Source organism: Rhynchophorus ferrugineus, unplaced genomic scaffold (genome assembly GCF_030347505.1).
Source record: "Rhynchophorus ferrugineus isolate W39M unplaced genomic scaffold, kcgeb_rfMv2 rfM4, whole genome shotgun sequence".
NCBI classification, from domain to species: domain Eukaryota; kingdom Metazoa; phylum Arthropoda; class Insecta; order Coleoptera; family Curculionidae; genus Rhynchophorus; species Rhynchophorus ferrugineus.
Window position 1 is genome coordinate 38,569,790 of NW_027472583.1, and position 19,687 is coordinate 38,589,476.

Below are 19,687 nucleotides of genomic sequence, written 5' to 3' on the forward strand. Positions count from 1 at the left end.
AAAATTATCTGTTGTGACGAGGCCCATTCCGCCTTGCACAAACATAAACCCGATTATGATTCTCAGTCGTTTCTTTCGTTGTTGGACAAGATCGCATACAAAACCGAACCGCTCGTATGGGGACAATCCCGGCCGCGCCATTTCTCATTTCGCGTTTGCGGCTGGTCTTGTTTCTTCTTTTTTATCTGTTTTGTTTCATTTATAATATATCGATAATAACCTCGCCACCATAATTTTATTTTTGAAGCTTTTTTGTTATTTAAGTTAATATGCGTTCCTATATTTAGGTATTTCAAGTATTATAAAATGGCTATTTGAATGCTTCGCTATTGATGCTGAAGATTTTAGCTCAAGTGTACATATTTTTTTAGCTTTGAGAATTTTGAAATCGAATTTGAGGTAGTTCAATTCAGAGAAGGTTATTGAAAGAAGAGCTGTTTCTTTTATCAACAATATGACATATGCGTATATTTTTTTATATTATTTAATTAATACATTCTTACTAGTCGTTTCCGTCTAAGCTACAATTTGTCTTCTAACCTACAATGATAACTTAAATCTAGGTATATAACTAGGAGAACCCATCGGGCCTATCGCAGTCTCTGGTGAAATAATGTTTATTCATGCCACTGCTGTATTTTTTTAATATATACACCTCACTACACAACGCTACACAAGATCAGATGGTTTGATTCTTTTGATTCTGTGTCATGTTCTGGTGGTATCCAAAAGATGCAATATTTCAATATTAGTATGAGAATGGAGAGGAAAGACTCCATTCTCATGCCCCCTTGTAATTCTCTTGATTTCTTGACTGACTGTGGGTATCTGAATGTATCGATATAGGTATTCAGTCCTATAGTATCTGGGTGCGCCCACAATACCTCTCAGGACTTTGTTCTGAAAAATTTGTATTTTATTTATATTGCAGAATATCCCCATAATTGAACACCGTATGTCCATATAGGTTTCAGTATTTGCTTATATAATACCAATTTATTATGTACTGATAATTGTGATTTTATTCCAATTAGCCAGTACATTTTCCTATATTTCAATTCCACTTCTTTTCTTTTCTTCTTTATATGTTCCTTCCAGTGAAGTTTTGTATCAAGATTCATTCCGAGATATTTAGCGTTGTTGCTATATGGAATAGTATTATTTAATGTTATTTCTAAGGTCTGTTTATAGGTGAACTGCACATCTACAGATTTACTTTCATTAATTCTTATTTTCCAAGCTTGTGTCCAATTATTTATATTGTCACTTGCCTGTTGTAATTTTTGTGAGGCTTCTTCACTATTATCTCCGACAGCTATAATCGCAGTATCATCAGTAGATGTAGCCATCGCAATATTCTGCAATTGTGGTATATCACAAGTGTAGAGTAGATAAAGCATTGGTCCCAGTACACTTTCTTGTGGTACATCTGCTTCAGCTTCTTTTATTGTAGATTAAGCTTCTTCTTCTTTGATTCTAAACATTCTGGTTGTAATGTACGATTTTAATAGTTCGATGTGTTGTTTTGGTAGCATTTCCTGTAGTTTATGAACAAGGCCTTCATACCAAATCTTATCGAAGGCTTATGCTACATCTAAGAATATAGCTGAGCATACTTTTTTATTTTCGTAGGCTTTTTCTATAACATCTGTTATTCTGTGGACCTGGTGAATTATTGAATGCTTGTTAATAAAGCCAAACTGATGTGTTGATATTAGTTTTTTCTCTCTATTATCGGTTTTATTCTTTTCAACAGGAGTTTTTCAAAAATATTAGATATTACTGGCAGCAGCGATATAGTTCTATAGGCTCTTATTTCGTTTGGTGACTTTCCAGGTTTGGGGATCATTATAATGTCCGCCATATATGAGTATATAATGATAATTAATGGTGGCAGTCAATTTCATTTGCAGTCCGTAAACTGCTCTACTTTTGCGAATACCTGGGTAGGTGTGTTTCTTAGGTACATTATTTGTTCGTAGACGATTAAAGTAACAAGTAAAGTAAAGTTATGTAAAATCTAGAATAGATTTCCATAAAAAATATAATAGCGCCAAATTTTAGCTACATTCTTGCCAATTAACCTATCCATTTTTTGGAATTGGTTAAAATTATTTCGTATGTTGTTTTTTCACTATGGATTAGTCTCGGGTGTGATCCTTACTTCGGCTCTTGAGTTTATGTCTAGGAATCGGAAAAAAAGTGCTAGTGCCATTTTTTTGGGAGGAAAAAATAATTTTATTCATGCAGTAATAAATGGTTTATAAACAATAAATAAATAATTAAAAATAAATAAATAAAGAGCCAACAAATTAGTTTATTATTATCGTAATATTTTGAAGCTATTGGATATAAAAATTAGCGAAAAAAGACTGAGTTTATAGAAGAAAATTATTTTCATAATAGGTTCAACAGAAGAGTGTTTTATCGGTATTCTGGAAAACTACTATAGTGATGGTGTTCATAAGTTTAAGCAGCATTGGAATAAGCATATAACTATTATTGAGCAACCTAGTGAATGGGAATGCGCTGTATACATTAAACAAAAACAACATAGTATAAAATTATATTAATAAAAATACAACTATAAAATCTAAGTAATATTAAGTCTAACAATTATAAATCATTACACTAGAAAACACATACAATTTGCATTAAAAAACTTTATGTTTTCAATTACAATTTTGTGAATGGTTCACTTAGTTTGATTTGTATTCACGTCAAAGATGGACTAGCAAGAGATAATACGTTGTAATCCGTTAAGGCAATTTCGATGTCAAAGATGCACCACTCCCATGAGGGCCTACTGCCGAAATGTTGATAAAATCATATATGTTAAGCCCTATTTCTATTTTCCGGGAGCTAAACATTGCACAAAAACAGTTTGGAACTATTTACTAGAGCTTCATGAGACGAAGTTTCTTCTGAAAATCACTGCTGAATCGCGACCAAATTGGCCCCTTTCTGAAGTGGATGTTGACTGGCGGCGAAAAGGGGCAAACGGCGGTCAAGCGATAATTATTGGTATTTGGTGCGATTAGTAAGGAATCACGACAGGAATAGCGTGTGATGGAAAACTATTTTGTTAGTTCAAAAAGATAAAAGGTGATTCACCGCAAAATAGCAACAAGTTATATAAAAACTGCACAATCTTTATATATTTAATTATTCTGTCCCTGTGTATGTAATTGAATTTCTTTGACATGGTTGGCCCGATTTTTATAATTTTTTTTGTGTTAACTCGCATGTATCTGTTGGAGTGACATTTTCATGGTAACCGTCGCAATAATGGCAATATCGCAAAATAGTAAATTATACATAATATAGAGTATATTATATTATATTGATCTGTTATTTCTAATATTAAAAGTAAAAGTAAAACGACAGATCTAATTAAACTGAACTTATAGCTGATAACACTAATCTATTCATCCAACCACGCAGACATTTACAGTTTTAGCCCTTTCAATGTGTATACGAGGGTGGTCTGTCCGTATATGTACCAAGCCAATAAATGGTAAAGTGGCGATTAATTTCGCGACATAGTCTCCTTTTATCTGGATAGACTTGACCCAGCGACTTTCCAACTTCTTTGGCTAAATGGGCTGAAAAATAGGTTTTTATCTGGGTTTGTAAAGTGGGCCTGCGTCGCGGCGATCACCTCCTCATTCAACTCAAATTTCTGCCCGGTGAGAGACTTTTTCAAGTTCGGAAACAAAACGGAGTCGCCGGGGCCAAATCTACTGAACACGGTGGATAGGGGAGCAATTCAACGAATTTGGCTCTGGCGAATGCGGAGGTGTGAGTCGATCTGTTGTCATGGTGGAAGAGGGTGGAATTTTTTTCTTCGCCAAATGAGGCTTTTTTTTTAATTTAGGCGTCGAATCGGTCCAACAATTTGGCATAGTACAGCTTTGTGACCGTTTTGTCCTTCTCCAGGTAGTCGATGTAGATTACACCTTGTGAATCTCAAACAATGGTGATCATTGGATCCATGTTTCATCGACGGTCACGAATCCTTCAAATTGCGCTTAAACAGCGCCAAACACTTCTTTGAGGCGCACCCACAGCTTTCTTATACACAAAGTTTCATATAGGATATGACAGCCGCTGTCTATTGATATTCCTACTGCCTCAGCTGTCTTGTGCATCTTCAATCGGCGGTCAATACCCGGATTTTTGTCATATTAGCCTCCGTAGTAGCCGTTTTTGGGGCACTTGGGTGGAGTTAAACAAAAACCGACAGATCACATGGAAACTCGTTAGTCCAATTTTTATTAACTGTCACCATCGATGGAGAAGTTCACAGCATTCAGTCGCTCTTTGATTTTTCTGCACGATTTCGTTTGAAAAACAAGAATCGGATCACCGACCAATATAGCTCTTTTTCGATTTTTCTAAAATCCGATTTGGCTAAAATTTCAACATTAACGAAAATGTACTACACGACAGTAGGTTTCATTTGTGATAGTAGTGCCATCGGGAGGTGAACATAATTACTTATCAGATCACCCTCGTAGTGTGTTTTACATTTTACGGTGTGTGAAATTTCGTCTACATGCCTGTTAATTTTAAAAGAAACATTTATTGCATCTCTGGAAAGAAACTGTATTAATTCCACAACTAAAGCTTACATAGAATATGTTTTATGATTATTGTTATTAAAGTTGTTATTTATTCTAGTTTTATTTGAAACTGTATTTTGTTTTTCCTACTCGGTAAAGATGCATTAGTTACGCATATGACATGTTTTGTAAAAGTTCTGGGAGTCTTTTAAATCAGTAATTTTTTTAAATCATAGTTATATTTATTCGCGAAAATATTTTTTTCATTAGTTGCATTGGAAAGGATTGGATTTTCCTTCGATATGTTATAACAGGTCAATTAAAAACTCCCCGGCCTATAATAGTAAAACGCATTTTTTTTTGGCAAAATTAGTTTCTTTTATTCAACATAATTCACTTCAAGGGAGATACACTAATTATAGCGACCCTCCAACTTTTCGATACCATTTTTGTAGTACGATTTGTCCTTTGTTCAAAATAGGGCTCCGTTTCGGTGATCACGACTTCGTTCGACGAAAATTTCTTCCCAGCGAGCATTCTTTTGAGATCTGAGAACAGGAAATAGTCACTGGGGGCCAGATCTGGAGAATACGGTGGATGAGGAAGCAATTCAAAGCCCAACTCATGGATTTTTGCCATCGTTTTCACTGACTTGTGACATGGTGCATTCTTTTGGTGAAGCAGAACTTTCTTTTTCTTCAAATCGTTTTCAGCGATTTCGTCCTTCAAACGGTCCAATAACGGTATGCAATAATCGCTGTGGATGGCCCTTCCTTTTTCAAGGCAGTCAATGAAAATTATTCCATGCGCATCATGAAATACGGACACCATAACCTTGCTAGCCGACTGTTGCGTTTTCCCACGCTTTGGAGCGGGTTCATCGTGTGCAGTCCACTCAGATGACTGTCGATTGAACTTCAGAGTGAAATGATGGAGCCATGTTTCATCTATTGTCACATATCGACACTAAAACTCGGGTTTATTACGCTTGATCATCTTCAAATACTGCTCCGAATCATCAACTTGTCGTTGCTTTTGGTCAAAAGTGAGCTCGCGCGGAATCCACTTTACGCAGAGCTTTCTCATACCCAGATATTTGTGAATGATATAATGTACACGTTCATCTTTAGAGGGTCTGCTATTTCATTCAATTTCAATTTACGATCATTTAAAATCATTTTGTGGATTTTTTAAATGTTTTCGTTGCTAACAACTTCTTTTAGACGTCCACTACGTTCACCGTCTTCGGTGGTCATTTGACCACGTCTAAATTTAGCATACCAATCCTTGATGCTTGATTTTCCTGGGGCAGTGTCCGGAAACTCGGCATCAAGGCAAGTTTTTGCTTCAACTGTATTTTTTCCTTTCAAAAAGCAATATTTTATCAACACGCGAAATTCTTTTTTATTCATTTTTTCACAATAACAAAAGTTGCTTCACTCAAAATGCTATAATTCACAAACTAATGATCCGACAGCTGTCAAATTTATACACGCATCTTTTGAGGATTAGGGCTAACTAAAAAACATATGGATTTCATTTTAGCAGATTTATTTATATATCAGGCTGGGGATTTTTCAATTGACCTGTTATATTTGATTTTCACATCTTTAGATCTCGGTCAATGGCATCACTATTTAGATAAGTAAATGTCTGGCGTATAAATTAAATATTTCGGTAGGGCTATGACATTATAACAAATGTGATGGCCTAAGACGTCTGCCATATTGAGTAGGATGAAAGATGTGCAATTCTTTAAGATGGCGCCAAAATATTATTTACTGTCTTAATGCGTTATTTATGCTAAAATTCGGCGTCTCGGTCGTACGGAATCGAGAGAGGTGTGGCCGTCTATTCCAAGTCCAAAAACGTAAACACTAACAGAAAAATGGTTATTAATTAAATTAATTCATATTTTTAGAATATTAACATTTATGTTGAAACGTTCCGTGACATATATTAGCATGCCTAAGATCCTTTAATTAATTATAATAACCTAAAGCTGAAAGAAAGCAAGGTAGGAAGTAGAGTTCGGACGCTCGATTTAATTTTAATATTAATGTTTGATTTTTCCGCCGGATTGACCCATGTTTCATACGTACAAAGATGTGTTGACATCTTTATTATGCCATTTGGTTTCTATAATACCCTATTTAAAATATCAATGCGAGCTTTATTTAAATCATTAATAATGTTATTTTTGTTTGATTGATTGTTTTCATTTCGTGGATGGATATTTATTAACTTGTATTGTATTATTATGCCAAAATATTTCTTTTATATATTTATCATTTCTTGCATTTGTTTTTATCTTTATTTTTTATATAGTGGACTACCAATAAGGAATATTTTTTAATGCTAGAATTATGCTTAGTTATGAATATTGATTTCTACTGCTAAAATTTTGCTTACTAATGAATAATTTTACAGTTCAATTAGTACAGTTTTGCCAAATACAGTTGATTCAAACTTTGTTTCAACAACAGTGTTTTTACTAGAATACTCTGTAAACTGTGATTCAATATTTTAAATTGAAGTAAAAATAACACCGTTTTATTACACTAAAAATCTTTAAATATATGTAATATGTATATTTGAACAGTTATATACGAATTAAATTAATTAATTGGTAATTTGAATTACACAATTGTGGAACGTGTATGGTTACATTTTCTGATGAAGATCTGATTGGTAAAGATAGGTAACACAATTAAACGTAAAAAAGAATTGTTGACATTGAATGGCCTTATCCATAATGACAACCTTTGGTGTCATTATGGATAATTATGGATTACTATCCTAAAATAATGTTGGCCGATGATGGAAAATGTATATAGTTATAACCGCTAAATCAAAATTTCTATATGATGAACATTGCCATCACATTAAAATCTAACATTTTGAAAATTAGGTTGCAAATTCAGGGAGAAATCAGTTTATGAAGTAGTCATCGATTGGATGCTATTCATGCTATTTTACATACCTTTCAATTTCATTTCCAAATCGTTGTCTACCACGGTGAGATTCTTGTATACCATGCTTTCGGTACGTTCCGTTTTTCTATATGGTTTGCATGTATGGTCCCGTTTCTGTAAATTTACTATCCTTTGGGTTTACAATCACGATCTGAATTCCAACTGGTCATTTGCACCCTACAAGCCTGAATAACAGAACTCAAGAAGAAAGTCACTCACAAAATCTTTCTGTTAGCGGATGACAGCAAAATTATAAACTACAATAAACATTAGAAGTTTTGAGTACCAATATCGATGTTGAAATTAATTTGTAGTGATTTTACCAAAAACTGTTTTCTTAAAGTGATGCTTTTTCTTACCAGTACAAAAATATACTTCACCCCTCACATGCTCTAGATTTCAATCAGTGTTGGTTGATTATGAATTGTATTATTGAAAAGGAAATGGTGATATTACATTAAACATATGTATTAGAGACATATGAGTAGAAAATAATACGTGAAATGTATTGTTTGTTAATTAAAACTTATCTAAAATATAATATTATTAAAAAGTTATTATTAGCTAATGTTTGGATCTACCACCAAAGTTACGAAATTGCAGGGTTTGAAAGTAGTAGCGACTTGTAATATATGGATGTAAGCAATATCTGCAACCTTTTGGCCAAATTCCAATAGACTAGGTTAGTTCATACCGACTTCAGTTTGCTTTTGGTGGCTTTATACCTTTATTTGTGTTGCTTGTAGCAGGAATTCATTGATTAGGTGTGGTTTTTAAAGTATTGATGTTTTTTAATACTAGTAGTTCATATCTAGGGGCTCTGAGTATCTTCAATTCACCTTTGGTGACCTTAGAGCTTCAATTGCGTATTTTATATACAGATACATTAAAATACAACAATGTGTATTGCGTGTAGGAGATACCTAAATGTTCTATCTATTTTATCGATTGTTATAATATATTGATTACGCCCAGTTTTCTAACCAGCCAACAGTCTAGAATTTCGTAAGTTTAGCTTCAATTTCCTTTCTTGTTTGTCATCTCCAAAGGTCTTACTAATTTGATTACTATTTGCAAGTTCCCAATTATTTAGGTAATTCTCGAAAAGTTCATTTTTGTTTCACTTTTATTTTATTTATTATGGCTAGTACTTGAATTAAGATACGACGGTCTTTATCTTGCAAATCAGAAACACCACAGTTAAGCATAGAAACTAGTTTTAACACGTTTGCTCAATTAACGTTTTTTATTAACACAGTGAAGTAAAAAATGCTTCTCAAATTGCAAAGTCTTACTCGTTCTCTATTTAATAAAGAATTAATAATTGACCGCACTTTAACTACAGTTTTGCGGGAATGAATTTTGGCAGCAAGCAAGGGAATACTATACTACGCCTACGCCCTATATTGTAAAACGATACAAATTTATTTACCATTTATTGATTTTAAATTTGTTTAAGTTTCCTTAGGTACTAAATTTCAAGATTTTCAAATATTTTAAAATGTTTTATCTTTTTTGATTAACGGCATTTTATTGGAGATTTAAGCCAACTTTTAAGGTTATTTATTTGTCTCGTTATGACAATTTTTATGTTTATTATTCAGTGTTTACCTGCGGGCGTGAGACGAAATCTGCATTTTTTCGTTATATTATTGGGTTGCTCCTTTTTATTTTTGTTCTATCTAAATTATATTCTCCGCTACATGGAAACGGCGTCGTTTATTTTATTTATGCGCTGATAAATGTTGTGATTGTTTCCTATAAGATACGTGTGGTTTAATGTTTTATTTTCATTTATCTTTGGAAGACATTCTTTTTAAACAATTAATCTCGGTAAAATATCCATTGCTTTTGTGAATATTTATTTTATTAAGTGTTATTATTTTAAGATGTTTGGTTTTTCTGTTGTTAAATATTTTTTCGAAGAAATAACACTGGTTTACCTTCCCCGTACTTCATTATGAAGAGATCTTTAAAATAAATAATGCAATTTATTGTTAATAATCTTGGTTTATAATAATTATTTCGAAAAGCTGTAGTTTTAATTTTATAAATTTGACAATACATTTTTTATTTATAAAATATATTTTATGTAAAATATTAATATTGCTTTTTCTTTCAGAAAGTCTGCCAAAATAATCTCCCAGAAGATGAATGGTAAGCATAACATATTTCTAATGTATGGAGTGGGTTATAAAGTAAGCATTTAGTAAAATTGTAATATCAATAATTCAAAGCAGTTTCACAACTATATTTTTTCAAATATAGGTGGAAACTTATAACATTCAAGTACTTTTTTTAATTACTAGATGAACCGCTGAATCACCTTTGTATCACCTGCAGCTAACTTGCATTTTATTTCCGACACTAATAATAGTCAATTCGGTTGTTAATCACACACTCACTGGTAGGTGTTTTTTCAGGTCTGGTGACAATATTTTGGCTGTTATATGGCATTTGATCTAATGCTATTTTAAAAATGTTGACTAAAAAAACTTGTTGTTCTTAAAAGACAAACTTATTTCCTAAAGTAATAACAGTTTAATATATTACCTAGATAATATATTAAGAAATACAAGCTACTATATATATATGAAATTATTATTGTGAAAAATTTTACTATGGAAAAGGCTACATTGCCACAGTAAAACCATTTGAAAAGGGAACATAGTTAACTGAGTAATATATTATGCATCTGAATTGTCTTTTCTGGGCCTTCTTCTTTATACATTATTTGAAAGTATATCGTTTTTTGAAGTTAAAGTTTGACTGTTTTCTTCCATAAAAGGAACTGATCTCTAATCATTATTTTTGTTATAACAATTTCCTGTTCTGTATGCAGTCTACACAATTGATTGTATTAAAAAATGTTACCATTTGCTGGTAACAAATAACAATAAATATTGTTATATTTCAATTATAATGTCGCAATTTTTTTCTTAAGGAAACAGTTCAACTTGATCTCTTGATCTTTGGTGTAGTTTCTTGTTTGCCCGAAGTTAAAGATGCAGATTCATCTGTTAGCATATAATACATTTTAAATCTCACTTAATCGTATTTAAATATTTTAATGTGGAACGAATTTTTGGTGTTTCCGATATGGGTCTTGGCGTCAAGTTTTCCTTTCCAGTTGGTAAAGGATCTGAACATACTGTCTTTATTTGGATTTATACTCCTTCAGTCTAAAATGTAATGAGCACCAGACAGGGTCCTTCAGTTTTTGATTGTTAACTTTTAAGAGCCATTTCCGGCTTGAAGCAGGATTCTTTAAAAAACTATGCATCCTATTGGAACTTTCAGACTACGGAACGGAGTATTTTGTTTAATTTTTTACGTTAAAGCATTATTTTTACCCTATTTCGACGTTTGACTTTCACAGAGTAAAAACGTGTCTGAAGAGACGATCAGTAAAACGAAACAGAAGTGCAGATCTGTGTTACAAATACAGTTTAAAGAGTGGGTTTAAAATAGAAAGTGAAAGTGCGATTGGAAAAAGGTCAGTACAGTAGAAAATAAATGCAAAATGCCATAAAACGTTAAGGGTCGAAAACTCAACATCTGGACCACAAATGGACCAGCAAAAAATATAAAGAACACTGCACAAAAAACAACAGATAATTTGGAAATATCGACAACAGGCGAAGTGTTACACATTGCAGTTTTGAATCTAGAGAACACAACTAGAACCCAGAACGAACAGGTACTCTACAATGCGTGGATGAGCGAAAAGTCGACGCGGGAGAGCCTTGAAATTGCATTAGCCGATATGCAAAAACAAATAAACACCCTCCAGCTGCAACTAAATAAACAAAGCTCTGAGGGAAAGGACAAAACCAAAAACAAACAAATGATAAACCACCAAGCCAACAAAAGCAGTCCAATTCTAACATAAAACAGACGAAGAAGAATTGCAGAAAGATAACGGGTAAGAATAAAAAAAGCAAAGCAAATAATTCCGCAGGATATTCACCTCAGCAATTAAAAATAAAACAAAACAATGAACAAAATGCAGAAATTAGAATGCCCAGGCGACCTCCAATTACCGTAAGTAATGTTACCGACATTGACTTGCTTTACGAGACACTGACGGCCTACTGTATAATATTCAAAGCAACGGTGCTAAACAATGGGCAAATAAAATTAAACGCCGAATGTTGTGAAATATTCATGAAAATAACAGATTTTCTGGAGTTGCTGAAATTGCAATGGCACTCTTATGAACAAAGCAGAGGTATCAAAGTTATGGTAAGAGGGCTTCCATTAACAGCTAAAACTGAAAAAATTATCGCAGAACTAAACCAAAATTGACTTAAATGCTTAAATGCGACAAATACTAAAAATAAGAAAGGACCAAAAATAACAAAGGAGAAATTTTAGTCCACCAGAATCCATTACCCCTATTTATGTTAGCCTTTGAACATGATACGGACGCATTTTTGGTATTAAAAGGATTTTAGGGGTCGAAATAAAACTCTAACTTGATACCGCAATGCAAAAGATGCCAATTGCATGGACACAAACAGATATTCTGCAGAAGAGAGCCCAGATGTGTAAAATCATTAGACAAACATATCACCACAGAGTGAGCCAAAGAAGCTAAGGCGAAATGTGCAAACTGTAACGAAGCGTATCCGGCAAGCTATAGAGGATGTGTAGTTGCTAAAACACTACAAGAGAGAGGAATAAAGGAGAAATAAAGTAGTTCAGGTTAAACCTCAAGAAACAATGGTTGAAAAGAAATAACCGAAAAGGCATAACTAAGTTAATAGTAGTAAATATCAGTCAAAATAAACAAAGAGACTCAAAGGAAGATGAAGCAACCACCAACGAATTGCTATTTAAACTAATATCAAATCTGGACAGACAGGAAAGAATGATTAAATATTTTCCCGAAAGAATTGAAAAACTAGATTTGAAAAACATTAGGCCTGTGGCCCCAAGAACCAGAAATGGCAAATAAAGATATTCGAATAGCAATTTGGAATTCTAATTGAATCCAGCAACATCATGCTACTCTACGTATTCCTAGACATGCAAATAATAGTTATTTATATCAGAAACCCATTTGACATAAGAATCCTTTATAAAAAAGAGAGTGCAAGTGAAGAGAAAGTGCAATAATAATAAAAAAGAACATCTGTCACCATCAAGAACTCGGGCTCAGTACAGCAGAAAATCAGGTAACAGCAGTATCTGTTAAATTAAGTAGATACAGGGTTACAATAGCCGTAATGTTGTTCTCCAAGATACAGTCAAAAAAAGGAAAATTATCTGAATGACCTAAGCAACCTGGGAGATAAATTTATAATTGGAGGTGATTTCAATGCAAACTAAGATGTAGTTACATGTCAACTGAAAAATCAACTTATTGGCCGACTGATCAAGAGAAAACCTCGGACCTGTTAGATTTCTTCATAGTAAGAAACATCCAACTATATAAAAGTCGAAGAAAACTTTGGTCTAAGTTCAGGTCATATGCCAGTTGATTCTGTTGAGCGAGAATATAATAAGAAAAGAAAGAAAACCAACAATAATAATAATTAGAGAACGCATTAATAAGCAAGAGAACAAATCAACTAAATATACCCCTCAAGACAACTAGCAATTCGATTTTGAAGCAGAAAAATTTTTAGTATATTCAACAAGCTGCTTGGAATGATACTCCAGAAATTAAGAGTACAATTAAAGGAATAAATTATCTAAAAAAAGTGAAGGAAATGGTAGCTGAAAAATGAAAATTACGAAAAAAATTGCCAAAAAAAGAGAACACCTGAAAATAAAAATATTTTAAACAATATAACTCAAAGACTGAAAAGGGAAATACTGGAAATTAAAAATAAATCCATAAATAACCATCTGAGAAATTTAACAAGTGATAAAGAAACTGATTTTTCGTTCTGGAAAGCCACGAAATATCTAAAGCGCTCATGCCTACACAGTTCACTTATAAGAGACCTATGTGTGAATTGGGTACGTGACATAGAAGCTGAAAATTCGATGACTGAATTTATCACGCCGAAAGAGCTAACCAAAGTTATTAAAACTTACATTACTACCAGGAAATTACCAGGCTATGATTTAACAACAGGAGAATTACTGCAAAAACTACCAAGAAAGGAAATTATAAAACTCACCAATTTGATCAATACAATATTTATATCAAAACATGTCCCAGGCATTTGGAAGATGGTGGAAATTATAATGATCCCAAAACAAACCTGGGAAGTCACCAAACAAAATAAATGCCTATAGATCTATATTACTGCTGCCAGTAATATCTAAGGTTTTTGAAAAACTCCTGTTGAAAAGAATAAAACCGATCATAGAGAGAAAAAATTTAATACCAGCAAACCAGTTAGGGTTTATTAACAAGCAATTGACAACAATTGACCAGGTCCACAGAACAACACATGTTATTAAAAAAGTCTACGAAGGTAAAAAAGTATACTCAGCTATATTCTTAGATGTAGCACAAGCCTTCGATAAGGTTTGGCATGAAGGCTTTGTTCATAAACTACAGAAAATGTTACTAAAACGACACAGCGAACTACTAAAATATATTTAGAGGTAAACAAGAAGAAGCTTACCCTACAATAAGAGAAGCTAAAGCAGGTGTACCACAAGGAAGTGTACTGGGGTCAGTACTTTATCTACTCTACACTTGTAATATACCAGAAATGGAGAATATTACGATGGCTACATTTGCTGATGATACTGCGATATAGCTGTCCAATAGTGAAGAAGCCACACGAAAATTTCACTAGGCAAGTGACAATATAAATAATTGGACTCAAGCTTGGAAAATAAAAATTAACGAAAGTAAATCTGTGCATGTGGATTTCACAATTAATCAGACCGTACATCCCCAAGGACATTAAATAATACTGTCATTCCATATAGCAATAACGCTAAATATCTCGGAATGAATCTTGACGCAAAACTTTACTGGAAGGAACATATAAAGAAGAAAAGAAAAGAACTGGAATTGAAATGTAGGAAAATGTATTGGCTGATTGGAAGAAAATCACATTTAGCAGTACATAATAAATTGCTATTATATAAGCAAATACTGTAACCTATATGGACATACGGAGGTCAATTATACGGATGTTCTGCAAAGAGTAACATAAACAAAATACAAATTTTTCAGAAAAAAGTCTTGAGAAGTATTGTGGACGCAGCCAAATACTACAGGACTGACTATCTCCATCGAGACCTTAATATACCCACAGTCAGTCAAGAAATCAAGAGAATTGCAAGGGTGTATGGGGAAATACTCCATTCTCATGAGAATATTGAAGTATTGCAACTTTTAGATACCACCAAAGCAGGACACAGACTATAAAGAATCAAACCATCTGATCTTGTGTAGTGTTATGTAGTAAGGTGCATATAATAACAAATGCAGCAGTGACATGTATAAACATTATTTCACCAGAGACTGAGATAGGGCCGATGGGTCTTCCCAGTTATATACCTAGATTTAAGTTATCATAAAGACAAATTGTTGGTTAGTCCAAACAATGCAATAATTAAATAATAAAGGAATACCCTAACTGATGCAGAGATGACATTGTAAAACAAGCTGTAATTTCCTAAAAACCACACTTCCTGTAAAAACAATAACTCACATTAATAAACGCTACGAAATATCTCAAAATTATAAACAAAATACAAAAACACCAATGTCATTAAACATCCCCTGTCAAATTACGTGCGGTTTACACCAAAGCATAGCACAAAATAAAATAAATATGCCAACTAATACCTAATCCTAATACTTAGGATTTCAATTTTAGAAGATGAGGTCCATCAGGCGGCACTACTTTCACAAAGAACTCACTATTTGGTACAGATTTTAATCATTGGTGTCATTGGCGTTATTATACTTTTTCATTCTGCCACCAGGGAGCGATACAAAAAGATAATAACCGATTTATTTCAGCCCAAAATCAATGGGGTGGCACGTTTATTTCCAGCAGACAATTTGAATGAACACCTTGTGGGTATAATTTTTTCTCGCAAATATAACCTTAATCAGCCATCAAGATCGTTCCAAACTTCACCACGCTGGACCTTTTTCTTACCGAGTTTTATGGACTCAAGTCTATGTAAATAAGTTGCAGTCGACCAATTAATAAAGCCATTAAAATTGAACTAGTCGGTGTTACCTTCCATTCGAAGTTCAAATTGAAGACTTATTGAGCATATGTGTAATAATATCATCAGTATTTTGATACTTATTATTAGTATTTTGTATCAATATTGACCAATCTAACGTAACTGTTAACGACGGTTTTTTACGTTTCTCAACATAAAATAACAGTTTTTTATTTTGCATTATTGAGTTATTCATTGTATACAGAACTATTCATGGAACGCTTAAAAATGCATTTTCAACAACCCTTACTTCTGTAGCTTGACTTGCAGAAATCTGCTGTTGATTACCATTAAAAATTTATTTTTATATGGTTTTGATTTATCCGATTGCTGGATTCTGGTGGATAAAAAAGTTCGAAGGAAATTAATTGCTAGAGGTATTGTACGTAAACTCAGCTCAAACCCTCAAAAAAATATCAGACTGCTTATCAGTTCATCAACTGTTTCCAGTACCAATGAATTGAACAAATTGAATGTAATATTGTTGCAGAAAAGACCACACATTACAAAATGTTTAAGTGATTCACTGTTACAGCTCGAATGGATAGTTCTGTAATAAGAAAAAGGGAATGACGGGGAAAATATTTTGATAAATACATACTTTTTTTCAATAACTATTTTTTTATAGTGACAAAATCATCAGATTACGTGCAACAAGCATACTGTTTTCAAATAGATGGTAATAATTGTTTTCTTGTAATGTTATAAGATAGAGCCTTTAATTTACAAGAAGCTACAAGAAGTATTCAAAAACATATTCCTTAAATATGTAGTAGCTGAAAAAGCTGCATTTAAAAGAATCATTAGTTTAAGGACGCCCAGAGGTTTGGGTTATGTTTGGAATTTCTCTTATAGCCGAGAAATGGCGTTATTCGATGACCACATGTTCATCATTAACTATGATTTGTATCTTGAGACACTAGAAACGATATGAAAGCATACTGAAAATTTACTGCTTCTGGAATATATTATTACATATTTCACAGTAATTAATTATCAACACATCCAATAACATATCCCTTAACAAACTTATCTTTGTTATTTAATTGTTCTGGTATATTGCTATCGATTATATCTAGTCGAAGATTGTTGGAATAAATCTTTAGGTAACTCGTCTGGCTTGGTCATTTTTGAGGAATTAAATGATTTCAATCAATAATTACGACTTGTTGACGATTAAAAATAATTACCGGCGTATCAATATTCATAAGACGGTGAAATGCATCTCAAGAAGTTAAATGGTACATAATTTATCGCTGGTTATTACGGGTCTTCAAATAAATTGATTGAAAAAAAATCTCGATTCATCTAGAAGGCCAGGCGATTCTTTGGTTGTCGGTATTGTTTTGTTTCTGTTCTTTTTTTCGTTAAATTGTGCATCCATTTATAACAGTTTAATTTTTTATACGCCTGCTTAGTAGATCAGTATTTGATCAGTAGATAGTATAGTAGTAGATTTTCTTGAATTCTTCTTACTGCTTTCTTTTCACTATTTCAGTAATTTATAAGTAAAATATTCACGTATGTTTTTATTATTTATAGCCTTTTAGCTATAATATATTCCTGAACATGAATATATATAGATATATATATATATATATATATATATATATATATATATAGATATATGTAAATGTGGCTTCGGAATAGGTCGGCTTGGTAGCAATAGTGGTCCTACTATCGCCATAGTCACGGGTTCAAATCCCTCGAATCTAATTGTAATCGTATATTGGCAAGAGTATAAATCTGGTAAGGAAAACCATCTTAGTCACGTCATTAATTAGGCTGGGTAAGACCGGATATCTTCTGGGATGGTTTCTAAAATTCGCCACTTTGTCACTAGCTTGTCGGTGAGCTTGATATCAATAACCATGGTTGGGGGCCAATATTAAGGCTAACCAGGTACAGAGATGCCAGAGATAGATGTGATTAAAATCCATGTACGTACGTGTCGAATATAATGAGTTAAAATGTATTTTAGCTGGCTTGATTGGCACAGTGGTTAAGTAGTTGCGAGTTCGAATCCCGCTAGTCCAGATAAATCCTGGTTGTCAAAAAGGAGATTCTGAGATATAACAAAAAAAATGTATTTTTAACTACCGAACACCTACTTTCGAATATTTAATTTAAATCGCCAATTAATGATTCAAGAAGGAGCAATATCAGACACAACTCACTTGATGACCTAATGAGGAAGAATTAATCCTAAAAACAAAAATGTCTGAATGGTTAAAATTCATCTTGGATAACGGAACACAAAATAAGTTATCAGTTAGTTTTTTAAAATTTATTTTAGAGTCTCTTTTTACTTATTAGGATTTATGTGGATTTAGTCCCGGTCCTTTGCATCACGCCTACCGACTGGCGAGTAACCAACCAACTAATGCCCCCAGCAGGATTCGAACTCGACTATCGCAACAGCAGGAGGAACGTTCTCTCTCCTTTACCACTGCACCACCAACTGTGGTCTTTACGGAGATAATTGTTTGATTCTGTTGCTATTCCAGTTGTATTTCTGTTATAAGCTCTGTGAATTTTGAGGGATTTTTTTATGATGAATAATTTTAATGATGAATTTTTGTATTTTATAGTACTTCAATCTACTTTTCATTACCAATAAGTGTAAGATGTGTGAGATGTGACTCTAGTGTAAGATGTATTATACATGAAACGTCTCTTTGGGTCTTTTGAATACTTTTCATCTAAAATTAATGTGGAATCCAATTCCTTTGTTTTGAATATTTCTAGTAGTTTTAAATATATTCATGTGTTTGATAGATCAGTATTATCTATTTTTCGTGATAAACCAAATTTGAAGCGTTAGAACCAATATTTTCCTTAAACTTTCATTAGAATGCAATAACAAATTGAGTCATCTATTGTTAAACAGTGAGAACGAGAAACCAAATAAATAAAAAGAAAGGTGTGCTATAGGCAACGCGTAAAAATAAGACAGGAAGTTAATTCACCATCCTTATTTTTTAAAGTTGGTCCCTAATCAAATAGTGATTTTATCAATATATAAGACAACTACGTTGTTACTTATTGACATTTAATGGCTGGTTACCAATAACTAGTTGAAAAACAGCAAAAATATTCTGAACAAGTATAAAAATAACATTTGCAAGATAATACAGATACAAATAACCTACGGTTAAGGGCCTTTCACAAGAAATGCTCCTGTATAACGAGTTTGCTGTCGAATCGAACACGATGTAAACATCTATGGCGCGAGGGCCAGCGAAAAATTGCTTGGGCCGTGACAGAAGCAGTTGGCAGGCCTGGCGATAAACTGATGAATCGATTACCGTATTGGCCCACGCGTGGCGGCAATTGTTTCTGCCATTGTCTTATTGTCCAGGGGCCATCTGTGATGTGCCAGCTCGACCGGCCGACGATTTATGGTGGATTTTTCGAAATTTAATTGCAAACAGAATTTTTGGTTGCGGTAACTTGAAAGTGGCTGTTAATTAACGTGTATACCTTGATGTACGAAGGTAATTTTAAAGAAGGTTCTTTTTACGTTGACGTTGATAAGTACTTTGCTACATAACGTTTCTGATGGGCTAAAACATGTAGTTACTTTATTCTAATTTTTTAAAATTTTTATTGTGTTAGTAATCAGTGACTTACGATATAACAATTGGGGAAATCCAGGATCAGTACTTTTTTAAATAGTATCAAATTAACAATCATATTATAAATAAAGATAAGCTTAAATATCATCATGGTATTTAAAATTAGTCATGACCATAGTGATGTGGAACAACATTTCGTCATTATTTATTATATTTCTAGTATTTTAAAAGTTAGTTTTAGAATGTGAATAAATTGACATTGAAGTTATTATTGTTGAAGCTCTTGAAGTTTTGAATTAGTCTCGGCATATTAAATATTTAAGTTGAAATTGTTTTGAATTATTATATGTATGTAGCTGTAAATTATTTCTTGTTTTCTCACCAAATTATTTATTTAATATGGTTAGTT

The 19,687-nt window shown here is 32.9% G+C and overlaps 1 protein-coding gene across 1 annotated transcript in view; it reads left to right on the forward strand.

Annotated features, from left to right (window-relative positions):
• LOC143196415 (RNA/RNP complex-1-interacting phosphatase) overlaps positions 1–19,687 on the forward strand; it is a 166,477-nt gene that overhangs the window by 54,111 nt on the left and 92,679 nt on the right. The window contains exon 3 of the mRNA XM_076404082.1: positions 9,663–9,697. Within this exon, the coding sequence (XP_076260197.1) occupies positions 9,663–9,697 (35 nt within the window). The remainder of the gene's footprint in view (positions 1–9,662; positions 9,698–19,687) is intronic.